The 13,418-nt window shown below is 45.7% G+C and overlaps 1 protein-coding gene across 11 annotated transcripts in view; it reads right to left on the bottom strand.

Moving 5' to 3' along the window:
- The window catches only part of cfap61 (cilia and flagella associated protein 61), a 383,529-nt gene that overhangs the window by 229,065 nt on the left and 141,046 nt on the right, over nt 1–13,418 (bottom strand). For all 11 annotated transcript variants that reach the window (XM_085981775.1, XM_085981777.1, XM_085981776.1 and 8 more), the window contains one exon: nt 8,146–8,223. In XM_085981775.1, the coding sequence (XP_085837901.1) occupies nt 8,146–8,223 (78 nt within the window). The remainder of the gene's footprint in view (nt 1–8,145; nt 8,224–13,418) is intronic.

The raw sequence follows: 13,418 nt of genomic DNA, 5'->3' as shown, positions 1-13,418 counted from the left end.
GCGACCCCGTTGCTGGTTTCTCTAGGAGGGCTGTCAGCATAGACGTGGGTCCTCATGGCCCCACTGATGTGCAGCAATGTGCTCTCCAGCTCCTTGACAGCAGGGAAGTGAGTAAGCTGCCGCTACCTCTGCTGAAGCCACAGGGCTAGCACCTCATAGAAGCACGCGGAAGAGAAAGATGACACACAAGTAGATTCACAAGGGTAGCCGCTTGGGTGTTTTATCCAATGTTTATGTAAAGTTTCCCTTAATGTGCTGTCAAACATAAAAATCTTTACTTTCAACACTTGGACAGATTTGTGTGCACCTTTGGAAGTGGCTTAGTGAGTTGCAGTGACTTGTGAGACATAACAGTATCTCCAGTAATGGTGGTGAGTGTGAAAAGAATCGCTTGGCATTGCAGGGATGCTTTATAGTGTTGGTGTGGGGTGGTGCCAACCTGGTGCATCATGTGGCAGCCATATGGGCGTACAGCATCAAGTTAAGTAAATCTGGCCATGATGAGGCCATCCCTGGCAGCAATGTGCTCAGGTGCTGATGCCCTCTGTCCTGTGCAGCATCAGGTGATTGCGGAGAAGGTTGGTGGTGTTGTTGTTGGTGCTGCTGGTGTGCCTGGTGCTGTTGGTGTTGGGGCTTATCGTGGTCAGATTCTGAGGACCAAGGTGAGACAGTGTAAATGGCACCCATGTTGATGGAATAGATGGCAGGTGAAGTAGAGATGACAGATGCAATCTGTCAATGGTGAGAGAGGTTCTTCCAATGAGATGGCACTGGATGGAGACTTTGCTGGAAAGACTTGCAGTCTGCAGAATCTGTGCTGGGAATGCAGTGAGCAACAGCTTCTGCCTGAGGAAAGTGATCAGCTGTCAGGTGGGAGCTTTTATAGTACATTTCATGCTGTCAACTAATCAGCTGGAGCAATGACCACTGAGCTCCCATCTCAGGCCGACAGATGCGGTTCCCGAGCAGCGTGGTTCCCGTGGCCATCCAGGTAAATTTAAAAGGTAAGGTTAAAAAGACTCTTAAGGGTCTGAGAACAAGTTAATAATCCTTTAAATTCCGGCCATCTTCTCTACGTCTACCCTATCAAACCCCTTCATCATTTTAAAGACCTCTATTTGGTCACCCCTCAGCCTTCACTTTTCTAAAGAAAAGAGCCTCAGCCTGTTCAGCCTAACCCAATTAAGTATAACCTCTCAGTTCTGGCATCATCCTTGTAAATCTTTTTTGCACTTTCTACAGTGCGTCTATATTCTTTTTATAATATGGAGACCAGAACTGTGCACAGTAGTCCAAGTGTGGTCTAACCAAGGCTTGATACAAGTTTAACATAATTTCTCTGATTTTCAATTCTATCCCTCCAGAAATGAACACCAGTGCTTTGTTTGCCTTTTTATGGCCTTATCAAATTGCTTCGCTACTTTTAGTGATTTGTGTATCTGTACCTCCAGATCCCTTTGCTCCTCTACCCCATTTAGACTCTTATTTTCCAAGCAGTATGTGGCCTCCTTATTCTTTCTACCAAACAGTAATCTCACACTTATCTATATTGAAATTCATCTGCCAATTACATGCCCATTCTGCAAGTTTATTAATGTCTTCTCGATACACTGCACATGAAAATAACTGAGGTACATTTTGTGAAAATTTTAATAATATTCAGATATAAGGAGTGATCTTAACTTTCAGTGGTGGAAAACTGGCATTAGCAGATGGGCCACCCAATGACACCCCACCCAATTTCCCTTTCCACTGAAGTTAATGGAACGGAAACTGGGTGGGGTGTATAACTGGCTGCCGATCATCTACCGCCAGTTTGCAGCCACCGCTGAAAGTTAAAATCGGCCCTATAATGTGTACATGATCACCAATGTAAAATATTGCAAGTTGTACATGAAAAATGAGGGAAATGGGTGCTACAGTAGGTTAAACATTGGCCTTTCACCTCTGTGGCCCGAGATCAATTCATTGAAATGAATTTGGGCAGTCTCAATCCATTTGTCCCCATTTACTCTCAATGCCATTAATGTTTAAATAATGACTGGGCTGCCATTAATGTACATGGCGCATTATGCAGTAGTTTTTGTTTTCCATAAATATTGTGATACCCATTGGATTTTGGGACATTGTGCCAGCTCCAGTTGCCAGAGGATAATACGGAAGAGAGATCAGCAGGAAAATACTTCAGACTGGACCAATTAGAGGCAAATGTTCTTTGCTAGTTCATCTGTAATACTGTATATATCTAATCAATTACATCTTACGGAGTGCAGATCGGAACAGAGTGTTAAGCTGCGAGTTTGGTGAGTGAGGGAGTGAATCTTAAAGGTTAATCTCTTATTTTTATAAATTCTAGTCTTGTGTGCTTGCAATTAGCATTTAAATTTACTGTTTCAAGTTTTAAGTTTCTTCCAGGCTTGTGCAGGGCTAAGCAAGCTCTGTGCTGGAGAGCAGGTGAGAGTAATTAATTAATTAAGTGGTCTAATCTGATTCTGTACCCGCCAGAGAGCTCACTTATTTAAATCTCAGCAGTATAAATAAGGAAGGCTAGAGTGCAGTTTGTCATGGAGTACAGATTGGAACAGAGTGTTAAGCTGTGAGTTTGGGGAAGGGAGATGGTCCTTTCTTTTTCCATCTTTGTCAGCTTCCAGGAGAGCAGGAGCTATGGTATTTGGTATATGGTATTTGAAATATGGTATTTCTACATTCCAGTCATTAAAGTAAAAGTAAGGTCTCTAGTTCAAAGTAAGTAGTGTTTAAAGGGAAGTAAGGTCCCTAGTGTATTTAATACTCTTTAATTTAAAGGGAGTAAATTAAGGGTAGGACATGGCAGGGCAGCTTGGCAGTGTGGAGTGCTCCTCCTGTGATATGTTGGAAGTCAGGGACACTTTAGGTGTCCAGGGTGAACACATGTGCAGGAAGTGTCTCCAGCTGCAGCTACTCGCAATTCGTGTTTTGGAGCTGGAGCTGTGGCTGGAGTCACTGTGGAGCATCTGCGAAGCTGAGATCTTTGTGGATAGCATGTTTAACAAGGTGGTCACACCGCAGGTAAAGAGTGCACAGGCAGACAGGGAATGGCTGACTGCCAGACAGAGTAAAAGAACTAGGAAGATAGTGCAGGAGTCCCCTGGGTCCATCTACCTCTGACAGATTTTCTGTTTTGGATATTGATGGGGGAGATGGTTTCTCAGGAGAATGCAGCAAGAGCTACGTCTGTGGCACCGAGTGGCTCAGCTGCACAGGAGGGGAGGAAAGAGTGGGAGAGCAATAGTGATAGGGGATTTTATCATAAGGGGAACAGATAGATGTTTCTGTGGCAGCAGATGTGACTCCAGGATGGTATGTTGCCTCTCTGGTGCCAGGGTCAAGGATGTCACTGAACGGCTGCAGGGCATTCTGAAAGGGGAGGGTGAACAGTCGGAGGTTGTGGTTCACATTGGTACCAACGACATGGGTAGAAAGAGGGGTGAGGTCCTGCAACAAGAATTTAGGGAGCTAGGTAGCAGATTAAAAAGCAGGACCTCAAAGGTTGTAATCTCTGGATTACTCCTGGTGCCATGTGTTAGTGAGTATAGGAATAGGAGGATAGAGCAGATGAATGTGTGGCTAAAGAGTTGGTGCAGGAGGGAGGGCTTTAGTTTCCTGGATCACTGGGTCTGCTTCTGGGGAAGGTGGGACTTGTACAAGTCGGACGGGTTGCACCTGAACCAGAACGGGACCAACATCCTTGTGGGGAGGTTTGCTAGTGCTGTTGGGGGTGGGGGGTTTAAACTAACTTGCCAGGGGGATGGGATATAGTGGAGGTATAGTAGGGGGTGATGCACAGCCAAATATAGAGGAAAAAACAAGTCCGCCTGGAAGGCAGAGCAAATATGTCACGGCACAAGGGAGTATGGCAAGGCTGGATGGCATTTATTTTAATGCAAGGAGTCTTGTGAGTAAGGCAGATGAATTGAAGGTGTTGAACACATGGGAGTTTGATATTGTTGCTATCACAGAGACATGGTTGAGGGAGGGGCAGGACTGGCAGCTCAATATTCCGGGGTATAGAATCTTCAGGTGAGACAGAGGGGGGTGTAAAAGAGGAGGGGGTGTTGCAATATTAATCAAGGAGTCAATTACTGCTGTAAGGAGGGATGATATCTTGGCATGTTCCTCTAATGAGGCCATATGGGTAGAACTTAAAAACAAAAAGGGGGCAAGCATTTTGCTGGGAGTGTACAGTAGGCCCCCAAACAGTCAGGGGGAGATAGAGGAACAGATATGTAGGCAAATCTCAGAAGTGTAGAAATAATAGGGTAATAATAGTAGGGAATTTCAACTGTCCCAATATTAACTGGGATAGTCATAGTGAAAGGCTTAGAGGGTGTGGAATTCTTAAAGTGCATCCAGGAGAGCTTTTTGAGCCAGCATGTAAAAAGTCCTACAAGAGCGAGGGCGGTACTGGACCTAATTCTAGGGAATGTAGCCGGGCAAGTGGTAGAAGTGTTAGTAGGAGAGCATTTTGGTGACAGTGATCATAATCCAGTGAGATTTAAGGTAGTCATGGAAAAGGACAAAGATGGACTGGAAATAAAGGTTTCAAATTGGGGGAAGGCCAATTTTAATATGATAAGGCAGGATCTAGCCAAAGTGGACTGAGATCAGCTACTTGTAGGAAAATCCACATCAGAGCAGTCGGGAGTCTCAGAAAGGAAATAGAGAGAGTACAACGGCAACAGGTTCCCGTAAAGGTCACGGGTGGGACCAACAAGCCCAGGGAACCCTGGATGTCAAGGGATATACGAAAATGGATTAGGGGGAAAAAAAGGGAAGCTTTTGGCAGATACAAAGGACTAAACAGTGGAAGCCCTAGAGGAGTATAGAAAGTGCAGGGGGGTACTTAAAATAAATTAGGATAGCGAAGAGGAGGCATGAAAAAACACTGGCGGGCAAAATAAAGGAAAATTCCAAGGTGTTTTTTAAGTATATTAAGGGCAAGAGGATAATCAGGGAAAGAGTAGGGCCCATTAGGGACCAAAGTGGCACACCGTGTGTACAACCGGAAGATGTAGCTGAGGATTTAAATGAATATTTTACATCTGTGTTCACTATGGAGAAGGACGATGTAGGCATAGAAATCAGGCAGGGGGATTGTGATATACTTGAACAAAGGGAGGAGGTACTAGCAGTTTTAGCGGCTTAGAAGTGAATAAATCCCCAGGCCCAGACGAGATGTATCCCAGGCTGCTGTGTGAGGCAAGGGAGGAGATTTCAGGGGCTCTGACAAATTTTCAGAACCTCTCTGGCCACAGGGGAGGTGCCAGAGGACTGGAGAACAGCTAACGTAGTACCATTATTCAAGAAGGGTAGTAGGGATAAACCAGGGAATTACAGGCCAGTGAGCCTAACATCAGTGGTAGGGAAATTATTGGAAAAAATTCTGAGGGACAGAATTAGTCTCCACTTGGAGAGGCAAGGATAGTCAGCATGGTTTTGTCAGGGGGAGATCATGTCTGACCAATTTGATTGAATTTTTTGAGGGGGTGACTAGGTGTGTGGATGAGGGTAGGTGTGTGGATGAGGGTAGTGCAGTTGATGTAGTCTACATGGACTTCAGTAAGGCTTTTGACAAAGTCACGCATGGGAGACTGATCAAGAAGGTAAGAGCCCATGGGATCCAGGGCAACTTGGCACATTGGATCCAAAATTGGCTTGGTGGCAGGAGGCAGAGGGTGATGGTCGACGGTTGTTTTTGTGACTGGAAGCCTGTGTCCAGTGGTGTAGCACAGGGATCAGTGCTGGGTCCTTTGCTGTTTGTAGTGTACATTAATGATTAGATATGAATGTAGGAGCTATGATCAGTAAGTTCGCAGATGACACGAAAATTGGTGGGGTGGTAAATAGTGAGGAGGGAAGCCTCAGGCTACAGGACGATCGAGACGGGTTGGTCAGATGGGCAGAACAGTGGCAAATGGCAAGCTGGGTGGGTGTGTGTGCTGTGAGGAGGATGCCGAGAAACTCCAGTATGATTTGGACAGGTTGGGTGATTGGGCAGAAGCATGGCAGATGCAATATAACGTGGATAAATGCGAGGTTATCCACTTTGGTGTCAAAAACAGGAAGGCAGATTATTATCTAAATGGCAATAGATTGGGAGAAGGGAAAGTGCAACGAGACCTGGTCGTCCTTGTGCACCAGTCGCTGAAAGTAAACATGCAGGTGCAGCAGGCGGTTAAGAAGGCAAATGGTATGTTGGCCTTTGTAGCGAGGGGGTTTGAGTACAGGAACAAGGATGTATTGCTGCAGTTGTACAGGGCCTTGATGAGACCACATCTTGAGTATTGTGTGCAGTTTTGGTCGCCTTATCTGAGGAAGGATGTTCTTGCCATGGAAGGAGTGCAGCAAAGATTCACCAGACTGATACCTGGGATGGCAGGAATGACGTATGAGGAGAGATTGGGTCGATTGGGCTTGTACTCGCTGGAGTTTAGAAGAATGAGAGGGGATCTCATCGAAACTTATAAAATTCTAACAGGACTAGATAGACTAGATGCTGGAAGGATGTTCCCGATGGGGAGTCCAGAACCAGGGGTCACAGTCTAAGGATAAGGGGTAAGCCATTTAGGACAGATGAGGAGGAATTTCTTCACCCAGAGAGAGTGGTGAACCTGTGGAATTCTCTGCCAAAGAAGGCAGTAGAGGACAATTCATCAAATATATTCAAGAAGGAGTTGGATATATTTCTTAAGGCTCAAGGGATATGGAGAGAAGGCAGGAACAGGGTACTGAATTTGGATGATCAGCCATGATCTCATTGAATGGCAGAGCAGGCTCGAGGGGCCAAATGGCCTACTCCTATCTTCTATGTTTAACCCTGAAAAGTGTGAGGTGATACATTTTGGGAGGACTAACAAGGCAAGGGAATACACAATGAATGGTAGGACCTTAGGAAGGACAGAGGATCAGAGGGACCTTGGTGTGCATGTACATAGATCCCTGAAGGCAGCAGGACAGGTAGATAAGGTGGTTAAAAAGGCATATGGGACACTTGCCTTCATTAGCCGAGGCAAAGAATATAAGAGCAGGGAGGTTATGATGGAGCTGTACAAAACGCTAGCTAGGCCACAGCTGGAATACTGTGTGCACTTCTGGTCGCAACACTAGAAGGATGTGATTGCATTGGAGAGGGTGCAGAGGAGATTCACTAGGATGTTACCTGGGCTGCAGCGTTTCAGCTATGAAGAGACTGGACAGGCTGGGGTTGTTTTCCTTAGAGCAGAGAAGGCTGAGGGGGGACCTGATTGCGGTGTACAAAATTATGAGGGGCGTAGATAGAAAGGAACTTTTCCCTTAGTAGAGGGGTCAATAACCAGGGGGCATAGTTTCAAGGTAAGGGGCAGGAGGTTTAGAGGGGATTTGAGGAAAAACCTTTTCACCCAGAGGGTGGTTGGAATCTGGAATTCACTACTGGTAGAGGCAAGAACCTTCACAACATTCAAGAAACATTTAGATGAGCACTTAACGCCATAGCATACAAGGCTACGGACCAAGTGCTGGAAAATGGGATTAGAATAGATGGCTTGATGGCCGGTGTGGACACGATGGGCCAAAGGGCCTCTTTCTGTGCTGTATAACTCTGACTACTAAATTCCCGTCGCAGCGATAATGGGCCAAAATTACACATTAGATGGTTTAATAACCTTTTTCTTTAATACGTTACAACAGCCACACATTTTAAAATGAATCACAGATTTAAGATCTAGCTGGTGCTTATGTTACCACATTTAAAGTATAAACTTCAGCACATTGCTGATGAGTGACACTTCAAACAGGCAGGCAGATTGCATGCAGGCCAGTGAGCATCTTGTATATTACCAAAAAAAATTCCAGAAACTCCATAGGAATAAATGACGACAAGTTTGATATTTAACAAGCCAAACATTGACAGTGGAGAAGTTGTGAGAATGATTGCTCAAAGAGTAATAATGCCATCAACATTCCAAACTTATTCTCCAACCTCAAACTTTTCAAAGTTTCATGTACAAATATGCTTACATAATAATAGAATCTTTGGAGATCACAAATATTGATTTATTATTTCTCCAATGGACAGGTAGTCAACGTGTCTCCAGTGACATTTCTAAAGTATAAATTAGTCAATACCTCTTCATTCCTGATTATGGCAATCCCCACAATTTCCGTTAATACTTCAGCAACGATTGCCTGAACTGGAGTCCCATCCTGGCAAAATAAATAGCAGAATGGTAAAATACCCATTACTAGCTAAACTGGAAAATCACTCTAAAGGTAAACAGGAAAAAATACAAACATTGTAGGTTTGAGTATCATAAAGTCAAAAATTTGGAGGCAACAAAGTTCTCTGTGACAAATTGGAAGGGACCTAAAACTAATTGATAAATCAGACATGATGTCAAACTCATTAAAAGAAATGAAAGGTTGCCATGCTCCATGTCGCTTATTCATTAATACTTAATTATACAGAATTTTAATTTCTGACCAACAGTATGGAATTGTTTTTGGTTGTACAACCAACTCCGAAGTCCTCTGGTATAAATGAAGGGACTATGGTACATGCTGCTGTTAAATGAAAAAGGCATTACAGTAATTCCAGACAACACATACCTGATCTTAGCATAGAATTCCAAGCTGATAAATCAATTCCACTAGTCGTAACACTTAGGCCTAAAAATTCACTATGGCCCCGCCAGCTGGCTAGCGCCCAAAAGTTAGCGCTGGGCGGGAAGCCTATAGCGATCGTCAGATATTCATTGTTAGCGCCCCAATTCGGAAGCGGGCGCTATACCAGGGTGTGCCCGCCTCCGCTTGGTGCGCTGACACTGAATATCAGCGCTCTAGGCGCCGCTGCGCCAGGCGCTGCGCAGCGGCAGGCTGCGGTACTGCAGGCCTCCTCCTTCTCTTAAGGGGGAGCTGCCTGCAACGGGGAGATCGCCGCTGGATAGTGCCGGCAAATGAGCCCGGCACCACGGAGAAGTGCCGGGCTCATGGAAAGCAGCTGGCAATGCCGCGGGGGGGGGGGGGCTGGAGGAGGCCGGGGAAGGAGGTGCGGGCAGGCGGCCGCCGCAAAAGCGGCTGGCCGCACCTTCCGCTGTAAAGCGCCCCACTAAGGCAGCAGGACGGCCCCGTTTTCTGGTCGCTGTTTGCGGCCGCTTCGGCGGAGGCGGCCGCAACTAAATATGGGGATCGGCGCGGTTTTGGGGCGGAACCGGGGCACTGCGCACACCGATGACATCATCGGTGCCGGCGCAGCGCTAACGGCTACCGCTGCCAATACCGCTGCGCTGAATATCTGCGCAAACTCATTTTTGGCGCAAAATCACCCTTTAGGCGTTAACTGGGCGCAAAGCTGGCAGCGCCTTAATAAATTTCTAGGCCTTAATGTATAATCTTCATCCACAATAAAACATTACTCCATTACTTGGGTTTCATTTGCTCATCACAGTGAAACAATTAGAAATCGAATACATATAACTTCTTGTAAAGGGATTGCATTTTCTATAACCATTTTGATTCAGTTGCAGCGGCAGTGATTAAAGGTACAGGTCTAAGGCACAGCTATCACATGCTTTTAATTTTTAAGCAAGTTACAGAAACCTTGGTACAGTTTATTGGAAAACCACTTATGTGTTTACCAATACTCAACTTCACCAGTTCAAAATGTACATGAGCTAAAGTAAATGTCAGGTCAAAGTAATGTGAAGTATAGTATGGTATTGGGTGTAAGCGAGTACGGACCTTATTTTAGGCTATCCCACTCCCCAATCTCGAATATTGAGAAAGGGAGTGCTTCCTATCATCTGACCTTTAGTAATAAGGGAGCCATAAACAAAGCATGATTGTGGTCTATCAAATTACTGTACTGTATGGGAGATGTGGGGAGAGTGAGATATCTACTGTATTTCAAGAAATTACTTTTCCTGTACAGTGAACTTTTTAAATGATTATACTTAAGAAATGAATTGGTTTAAAATGCCACCTTCCATACTAGTGCTTCCGATATGTCTTCCTTTTTCCTCAACCGAGGATTCCCCTTTACCATGGTCGACACGGCCCTCGACCGTGTTCGTTCTATTTCCCACACTTCTACTCTCACCCCTTCCCCTCCCTCCCAGAACCATGATAGGGTTCCCCTTGTCCTCATCTTTCACCCCACCAGCCTCCATATTCAATAGATCATTTTCTGCCATCTCCAGCGTGATCCCATCACCAAACATATCTTCCCCTCCCCTCCTCTTTCAGCATTCCAAAGGGACCGCTCCTCAATCACCCCCAACACTCCTTCCCCTTCCCACGGCACCTTACTGTGCAAGCGCAGGAGATGCAACACCTGCCCTTTTACCTCCTCCCTTCCCACTGTCCAAGGCCCCAAACATTCCTTCCAGGTGAAACAGCAATTTACTTGTACTTCCTGACACTTAGTATACAGTATTCGCTGCTCACGATGCGGTCTCCTCTACATTGGGGAGACCAAACGCAGATTGGGTGACAGCTTTGCAGAACACCTCTGTTCTGTATGTAAGTGTGACCCCGAGCTTCCAGTTGCCTATCACTTTAATTCACCACTCCACTCCCACTCTGACCTCTCCATCCTCGGCCCCTTACACTGTTCCAATGAAGCCCAACGTAAGCTCGAGGAACAGCACCTCATATTTCGATTAGGCACTTTACAGCCTTCTGGACTCAACATCGAGTTCAACAATTTCAGACCATAACCTCTGCCCCTTTTTTTTTTCACATGGCAGTTGTTGATGATTCAGCTGTTCCCATTTACACCTCATAGACTTATTTTTTGTTTCTTAACTTGTCCCATTACCATCTCCTTTTGCCTTGCACCATCATCCCTTCTATCTTTTAATCTCTCCTGCCTTCCATCCTATCACAGACCTTCCCTTTTGTTCTTTCCTCCCCTCTTTCCCTGCCCATGCACTTGTTTACATCTCTAACTTTTTCCAATTCTGACGAAGGGTCATCGACCTAAAACATTAACTCTGTTTCTCTCTCCACAGATGCTGCCTGACCTGCTGAGTATTTCCAACATTTTCTGTTTTTATTTCAGATTTCTAGCATCTGCAGTATATTGCTTTTGTATTTGGTTTAAAATGCCAATATTTTGAGTCACAATCCAAGGAAGGCTATGTCAGCTGTGGCTCAGTTGGTAGCACCCTTGCCTCTGAGTCAGAAGGTTGTGGGACTTGAGCACAAAAATTTAGGCTGACACTCCAGTGCAGTACTGAGGAAGTGCTGCACTGTCAAAGGTGCTGACTTTCGGATGAGACGTTAAACCGAGGACCCGTCTGCCCTCTCAGGTGGACATAAAAATCCCATGGCACTATTGAAGAAAAGCAGGGGAGTTATCCCCGGTGTCCTGATCAATATTTATCCCTCGATCAACATCACTGAAAAACAGATTATCTGGTTATTATCACATTGCTGTTTATGGGAGCTTGCTGTGCACAAATTGGCTGCCACATTTCCTACCTTACTACAGTGACTAAACTTCAAGTACTTTGTTGGCTGTGAAGTGCTTTAGGATGTCCAGTGGTTGTGAAAGGCGCTATAGAAATGCAAGTCTTTCTTTCTTAGATGTTGTACTTGAAGTCTTCCTTTTACAAGTGTATGATTACCTCAATTTTCATCCAATACCCTTAGTCTCTCCAAACTATTTACCTTCTCTGAATGAGATATCTGCTTGGGTATGAGTGAATACGAGTGGCAGCTTCTGCCAATACCACTCTCAGCCAGCCATCGAGAGGTGCATTACAATGACTTTCCCTCTGATGCCTCCCCACATCATTGCAGCTGATAAGTGCTGTAAGCATATCAAATCTGTAACCCTTACTGTTAAATGTCATGAGCCTGAAATTCTGATCGAGTTGCTCTGCTGGTGAAAGTGCAACAGAGTAGACTCTAAATCATCAATGGAGGGAGACCCAGACACCATCCCAAATTGCAGGAACTATAACATCTGCATACTCTGGTCAGGTGGCCTGCATTTGTAAATGCGCATCATTGGTACCAGCCATGACAACAGCCCGGAAAACTGGTATGGTGCTATGCTGCTCCAATGTGGATCAATGACCTAGGAAGGGCCGAGACTAGACAGGCCAACATTTTAAAGTTTGCTCCTACGGATGCGCTGGCCCATCAAAGTTAAAGTACTCAATCGTCTCCAGGATCAATTACCTTTAACCTGTAAAGACCTGGGACCTTTTCTGGAGCTTCAGTGGAGCTTACACAAGGTCTCTGCTGAGGCCTGCAAAGAGCAGCATTCCCAAGGTAGCTCAGGAAGTCCCCTAGAAATGCCACTTGATATGGACGTGGGTTGGGTGGAAAATGTTCTCTTTATTTCCACTTCCACTGTAAAATTTCTCAGTTGTTCCAATGGGGCAGACTCCCAGCAGAACCAGATTCTACCCCATTTTCCTGTCGCCCCAACGGGTGATCCACCTCAACTCTGCCCAGGGCCCAACTGGAATTTTGGCCACGATATATTTATGCTCTTGTAAACTGCACCACAAAAATTGTTTCATGTTTAATTTTCCAATGACCATTCAACATAACATTGGAGGCATTTTCCATCTCCTTTGCTCATTTTCATACAGTATGGCTTCAGTGGACCAAGCACTGAAGTTGAAAAGTGCCAGAGGTGGCACCAGGTACTGAGACATCATCACAACATTAGGCGCAAGAAAGAGAAAATAGCTGTGACTCTCTCTCAATATGTGGGACATTTAAAAATATGTTGATGCATTAAAGAGGGATAACAAGAGTGACCAGGCTGATTCTGGGATTTAAGGGTCAACATTAGAAAAAGGGTCAACATTAGAAAAAGAACTAAATATGTTATCATTGAAGAAAAGACTGAAAGGAATCATGTAAGCCTATAAATTCTCACAGAAATAATTATGTAAGTAAGCTGTTGTTGAGATACCGCGGCAAACGTGGGAGTCAAGACCAGAGTTGGTGAAACACAACTGCTTTAATCTACATCATGGCAAAGAGAGAGCTTGAAAAGCCCGCGCAACCACTTAAATACTCCCCAGACAGGAAGTGCTCCCGGCAGCCTGTCCCTGTGGGAAACAAGTTGCCGGAGGAAAGGGCCCCCGGCTGGGGGCGGCTGCTGCCGGCAGTGCGCCTGCGTAAACTGTCCGTGCCGCCGTGAGCGGATTATGTCCAATGGTGGTGTGTCGCCACAGAGCTCCCCCCAGAATCCGCTTAGGAGGAGTGGACGAGTCGTGACGGTGGTCTAATGGTTCTGCCGGAGCGGCTCTGAGTGGTCGCCGGTCTAGTTGGTGGGGCCGGGCGATTCGCCGCCGGCTGTGCTGGCTTGCTGGCGGGACGGCCTCTAGTTGGAGGTCGGGCCACGTGGACCTGTTCTCCTGGTTCTGTGTGTGCTG

This window comes from Somniosus microcephalus, chromosome 3 (genome assembly GCF_052327205.1).
Source record: "Somniosus microcephalus isolate GS21.2 chromosome 3, FLI_Smic_1.0, whole genome shotgun sequence".
Taxonomy (NCBI): domain Eukaryota; kingdom Metazoa; phylum Chordata; class Chondrichthyes; order Squaliformes; family Somniosidae; genus Somniosus; species Somniosus microcephalus.
The sequence above is the reverse complement of the archived record's forward strand: the minus strand, read 5'-3'. Positions and strand labels throughout refer to the sequence as shown.